This window comes from Poromitra crassiceps, assembly GCF_964638095.1.
Source record: "Poromitra crassiceps genome assembly, contig: HAP1_SCAFFOLD_157, whole genome shotgun sequence".
NCBI lineage: Eukaryota > Metazoa > Chordata > Actinopteri > Beryciformes > Melamphaidae > Poromitra > Poromitra crassiceps.
In genome coordinates this window covers 52,948-59,280 of record NW_028152211.1, presented here as the reverse complement: position 1 = coordinate 59,280, position 6,333 = coordinate 52,948, and the positions used below count along the sequence as shown (strand labels likewise).

The window sequence follows — 6,333 nt, the reverse complement described above, 5'->3', positions numbered from 1 at the left end:
AATAAGAAATAGTGAAAATGTTTCTCTCTCTCTTAAAAAAAAATACTAACCTAAACTTTACCACTATTCCTTCAGAAGTTGTAGTTGTCATAGACAAAAATGTGTTATTGTAAGTCGCTTTGGATAAAACCGTCTGCCAAATGAGGTAATGTATGTAATGTTAATGTTGTGCATGCTAACCTGTTACTTTTGTGTGTTTTAGATGGCAATAAAGAGAATGAACTCCCCACGCCCAGCCCATCACCATCACCCGTGCCAGCAAATGAGGGATTCACAAAGGATCAAACACTATTTTTGATCGACCTCATGTGGCAGCACATCGAGGCTGAAGGCGATGGTCTGCCGAAAACTCTGAAGGACCTGAATGACCGGCTAAAGGCTGGCAAATCAAAAAAAAAGAATCTATGGATAGACGTAGCACAAAAGTTGGGCAACCACTTTGGGGTGGTCTTCTCCCCAGAAAAAGTCTCCAGAAAATGGGCCACGCTGGTTGATGGCTACAAGAGGGTAAAAGACAATAACAAAAGCACAGGGAAGGGTACCATGCGCTTCAAATTCTACGCAGAGATGGACGACCTTCTGGGCGGGCATCACGATGTCGCTTTCCCTGTCGTTGGTACACTGGATGGGGTAGAGGTGCGCAGACCTGAGGCGGTCGGACAAATCCCGGACACTGCTGAATCCAGCTTCACCAACAGCCGACAGCCCCCCGACAGCCCAGCAACCCAACGACCAACCAACAGCCGACAGCCCCCCGACAGCCCAGCAACCCAACGACCAGCTAGCCACCCAGAAACACCACCACCAGCCACACCGACGCCCCGGAAACGTCGAAGGGTCGATGACGAGCTCATGGAGTTCCTCAAAGACAGCCAAAACCAGGCAGCAGAAGCCAGTCGACTGCGCCTGGAGGAGACCCGGCAGCGGCATGAGGAGATTCTGGCAGAACAGAGGGCCGGTCGGCGCGAGTTCCAAGACATTATGATGAAGTTGCTGGACAAGCTGTGACAATATTGATGTTTACCCAGGGTTGGGGACAAATTTGAAATTGAACAATTTACAATTCTTTATCCAATTTTATACTTGTTATATTTGTTTTGCTTTGAAACTTTTTTATTTTATTCTTTACTACCTCAACTAGATGTTTGCTGTGGATTTGCTGTGAAAATTAAAGAAACTGGTAAAGCAAATCTGAAGACTTGTGGATTCCATTTATCTAAACGGTATCAGTTGCAGGACAAAATGTACTTTTGTGTTTACAGTTCGCATAACCTTACCTCTGAAGGCACAAGGGCATTCCTAACTAAGCTAGTGCTAACTTCATTCAGTTTATATAACCTCAAATGAAAGCCAAGCATTAGCCTACCTTAACTTTTAGTTGTTGCACAATGTTACTGTAATCTTTTCAGTATTTTCAGATGTTGCACTATTTGTGTCCAAAAATAACTTGAACTTCATATACTGTGCATATTTTGTATGTCACCTTTTTAGATGTGTGACTGAGTCTTTAGTTAGATTACATCCCCCCAAATAATTTGAAATTAAAAGATAATATTGCACCACTGCCCTAGAGAATATGAAACACTGGAGTGTTGTGCAACATACAGATGCTCTGCAATGCATCATCTCTTACTGTTGAGTAGTTTGATTGACAAAGGAACAAAAGAAAATGTATACCTGTTCAGTTTACAGTTTGGTAACCTGTACCTTCTGCCTGATGGCAGCAGCTCATACTCTGTGTGGAGGATGTGATTTGGGTTGCAGGTGATTTTAAGGCCGTGCTTCTTCACTGTCTTCTCAAAAATCTCTTAGAGAGAAGATGGAGGCTGCATACCAATAATTTTACCAGCCCTCTTAATTAGGTTTTGAAGTTGTGATTTGAGTTTAACGGACAGGTTGCCAAACCATGTAGTGATGCCATAGCAGATAATGGATTCAATGGCTGCCCTGTAGAACATGTTTTTATCCACTCCATGGACCCTAAAGCCCTCTCAGAAAATGCAGTCGCTGGTTAATACGAGTCGAGAACATACAAATTCAACTTGGTGACCCCATTAACTGAGAATCAAAATGAATGCCTAAATACTTATACGATGTCACCTGCTCTACTCTCTCCCCGTGGATCAGAACTGGACTGTGATAAAAAACAATTGCCCTTTTTTTACATTTAAAATTAGGTTGTGCTCCTCACACCACTTCACAACAAGTTGTGCTAACAAAAATCAATGTTTAGGACAGCCGTTCTCAAAGTGAGGTCCAGGGGGTCCTCAGCAAAAAGGGGAATGATTTATTTTCACTACAATTACAGCCATAAGCAATACAATGACAGAATGTATGTGTCTAGCCTATGTGTTTGTTTAGAGTTTACCGGTAGTTCTGTTTTGTCCAGTTAGAATAATTATCTATTTTCTTTATTTTTATGTCTCAGAACATTTTTGCATTTTTGTGTTTTCACTTATCAAATCCTGTAAATACACCTGGTGCATCAAAGAAATAAATCAACCAATGATGATTTGAACTCTGCCTCTGCCTTGCTTCCATCTGGAACCGCTCGCATTCTCACAGTATGACTTTTTTTGCGCATGGCTTTCATACACTTTCTGTAATGAAACATCTAAAAGAAGAAATCTTATCAGATGGGGAGCCTGGGACAAAATCTTTTCAAATGTGGTCTAATTGGTGTCATTTTAGGGGTTCTTGATGTGAAAAAGTTTGGGAACCACTGGCTTTAGGATATTCAGAGACTGAATAAAAAGTGAAGCAGCAATCAATCGCTAAATGTTTCTATCTTTCATAGATTATAGATTCGTTACACACAGTGAAATAGTTCTAGCCTTTATTTGTTTCATTTTTCATAATTTTGGCCTACAGCTCCAGAAAACCCCCAAAACAGTATTTCAAGAAATTAGAATAGTGTGAAGAAAATCAGCAGTTACTTCTCAGTTATGAGTGACTCCAGCCTCAGTCCACTCCCTCTGAATAAAAGAATGACTTATTTTTTTGTGATCAAATAGCTATTTTAATTCAAGTTAATGCATACAACAAGTAACAAAAACATTCGTAGACCATGGCATAATACAATTTTTCTACATGGGTGTCAAATTCTTTTCATTTCATTTCCACGGGCCACATGTGACCCAATTTGAGCTCGAGTGGGCCAGACAAAGAAATCTAATAACACATCAAATGCTCTACACCGTCAGTGTCAACAAAATACCAGTAAATGGGGGAAGAAGAAAAAAATCAAATACCAGTCACATCATAGTTTCACTGTTTTTCTCTACCTACAATACAGTTAGTCATGGAATCATATCGAACCAGATGAAACAATACTGGTCCTTTATATGGAATAGATTGATGATCACTGCGATAGTCTATTACTCGTTGTCATCTCCCTGCCTTGGGCAGCCATGTGGGTGTTCCTGACATAGCTCTCCAGCACCAATGCACATATTGTGCAGAAAACAGGCTGCCAGAATGATCATGACCACAGAATCGATCCGGGTGTTCTGCAGATCTCTAAGACGCCTCCACTTGCACTTCATCCTTCCAAAGGCTTGCTCAACGATCACCCTCCCACGGCTGATGTCTGTGTTCTGCAGCTGGTCTACTTCGGTAAGAGCCCCATTGTCACGCTTTGGAGTGATGACAAATGGGAAGTCCTGTCCAATGTAGGCACTGTCTCCCAGCAAGCTGTATTCGCCCATCTTCTCCTGCCATGTTGCATAAAAGTTGGAGAGCCTGAGCATCCTGGCATCATGGACCCTTCCTGGTGGCCCCGCGAATATGTCAATGAAGCGCCCTCTCTCATCTACAATTCCCTGAAGGAGGACGGAGTAGAAAGACTTTCTGTTCATGTAGTCTCCTCCTCTTATGGGTGGCCTCTGCACCCTGATGTGGCACCCATCAATTGCACCGATGACACCACTAATGCCACAGATGCGGTGGAAAGCAGCAGCAGTTGCCGCTTTCTCACAAGTATTTGGCCAGGAGATGAAGGTGTGTCCCATGGTACAAATGATGCTGAGCACTTCTATGATGATCCTGTGAGCTGAGGACTGTGAAACATCAAACTTGTCTGATATCTCCCTAAAGCTGTTTTGGTTGGCAATGTACCACAGGAACATCAGCAGCTTCTTTGTCGCCGGGACATGTGGTCGACCGAGACCATGTTCCTTTGTTATCCCGTTCTGCTGCAACTTCGTCAGCAGATATTCAAACTGTGACTTGCTGACTCGGACATGGCGTGCAAAAGTGTAGTCATCCATGTTTAGCATGACCTCCCACTCTGTTCCAGTCTTCAAGATGATTATTCGCTGTCTTGACCGGAGCACAGTGGATATCTGCATCCTAAATTAGAGAGGGAGAGAGAGAAATATTTAATTAAAGAATAGCTGGCATTGAAATATTATTACAGTCCTATCTACTATCACTACTATTTAAATTTTCAATCAATTTGAGCAGCGCCAGAGAAAATGTTCAGCATGTGTGAAGTTGTATTATCTTATTTGGAATCTTAAACAGATTTATTCAAACCTAAAGTTCAATCAATCAATTCATCTTTATATATAGCCAAATCATAACTACAGTTGTCTCAAGGCTTAAGAAAGAGGTACAAGACCATGCTCTTTATTTTTTACAACCTACAATTGAAACAATTATCACAGCACTGGCTATGTTACTGCCAAACTGCACAGGGCATTCTATTATAAATTATATGGGGTGGGGAGAGAGAGACTCTACGGAACCGAGATACAGCGAACGAGCTGCTATGGAGAGCCCTCGCCCTTTGTGTACTGATTGTTAAAAGACCGATTAAAACCCACTCAAAACGTTACCTTCTGAGCCTTAGTCTTTCTTCTTCTTCTTCTTCTTCCTCTTGTTCGTGTAAATCGGTTATGTTGTTGAGGTGAACCTCGTATTTATCCTGTAGTTTCTTGTATTCGGAGAGCGCAAGCACAAGAATTGCTTTCTTGGAGGCGTCCATCTTGGCTTTTGCGACCGGATCTGACTCGTTTAAACGGATGTGACGCAATTCAACAGTGAACTTCCCAGCTCCCAGTTCTCCGCAAAATGGAATGCAAACCAAAGCAAACCACACGGATGTGACGTCATTCAACCGCCACATCCCAGTTTGTTTGCGTTTCCCAGTTATAAAGGAATGCGCCTTAATTATACGCTTAAAAGGCATGGTTATAATGCTTAAGGCCACGTGTAGCGCCGTTACGAAAATATGACTGCGCCGGTCCACGCCCACTAATATGGGCTGCGCCTGGCGCTAAGCGCTAATCTAAGGCCAGTGGCCTCTGCTGCAGGGATGTGTGCACAAACAAACAATCTAACTGCTCAGTCATGTAGTAATCTAAGCAACAAGCAAGACACATAATCAATCACAGGGACGCTCATATTTGCACAGTAATGCTATTTTTTAGTAATGACTTACAACAATGAATAAATGTCCTTGCAAAGAAAATTAAAACAAAAAAACATATACATGGAATGATAGGAGGAAGACACTACTGTGTCACCCCAAAAACCCCGTCGGGTTTGTAGGCCGTCATAAAGTATGGGAGGAAACTAGAGAGGCGCCTCTATGTGTCCTATACATGGTGCTGTATAAACAGCCAGCAACCACAGGTACAGACTGAATTGACAGGAGAAAGAGAGAGACCACAACAGACAACTCAGATAATAATGCAATATTTAGGGCCCTATAGGCAATATCCCCTTTTAGCGCTTGCGCACCTGTTTGCGCATGCCTTAACGCAGGCAAGATAACAGTCCACCTTGCACATTTGTCCAGGTGGTATGCCGAGTTTTGCACCCCCGCCCAGCAGCAAAAAAAAGCATTCCCACCTCATGGGAGCATAATTGTAATGATTTATACAGAAACATAACTGTTTAAAAATTATATCATTGTTTGGGTGACCTCCCTGTTTTTAAGTTAAAACAGCCCCAAAATCTCGTGAGGATGTCATACTCGCTCGCGGGGGAGCATAATTTATCACAACAACGGGCACAAGCGCAGATTAGAGGCGTGCAAAATCATTTAACCACTAGAATTATTCACAGGTGTGGCCTGGCAATGCGTGGGCGTTACATTAATCAGATTCCCATCTCGCAGTCCATGTAATAGAATTTGCGTGAGGCATGCTGTAATTCTCCCCATGCGTAATTTGGATAAGTGTAGGCCTATTGACTGTATATATAATCCCTATCTCATAACGACACCATCACATCATACCTGTAAAAAAACATCTGAGTTTTGATGCAATTCGGGTTATTTTGTTGACTGGAGTCTGACAATAGAAACGTGTTTGCAGCAGGTAAACG

General features: G+C 42.4%; 1 protein-coding gene across 1 annotated transcript; it reads right to left on the bottom strand.

Annotated features, from left to right (window-relative positions):
• Positions 1-3,377: 3,377 nt before the first annotated feature.
• LOC310770669 (uncharacterized protein) lies at positions 3,378-4,987 on the bottom strand (the record flags this gene model as incomplete). The annotated part of the gene is made up of 2 exons (XM_083663409.1): positions 3,378-4,350; positions 4,839-4,987. The coding sequence occupies 2 exons, from the start codon at positions 4,985-4,987 to the stop codon at positions 3,378-3,380; spliced, it is 1,122 nt and encodes a 373-aa protein (XP_083519535.1).
• Between the last annotated feature and the right edge of the window lie 1,346 nt (positions 4,988-6,333).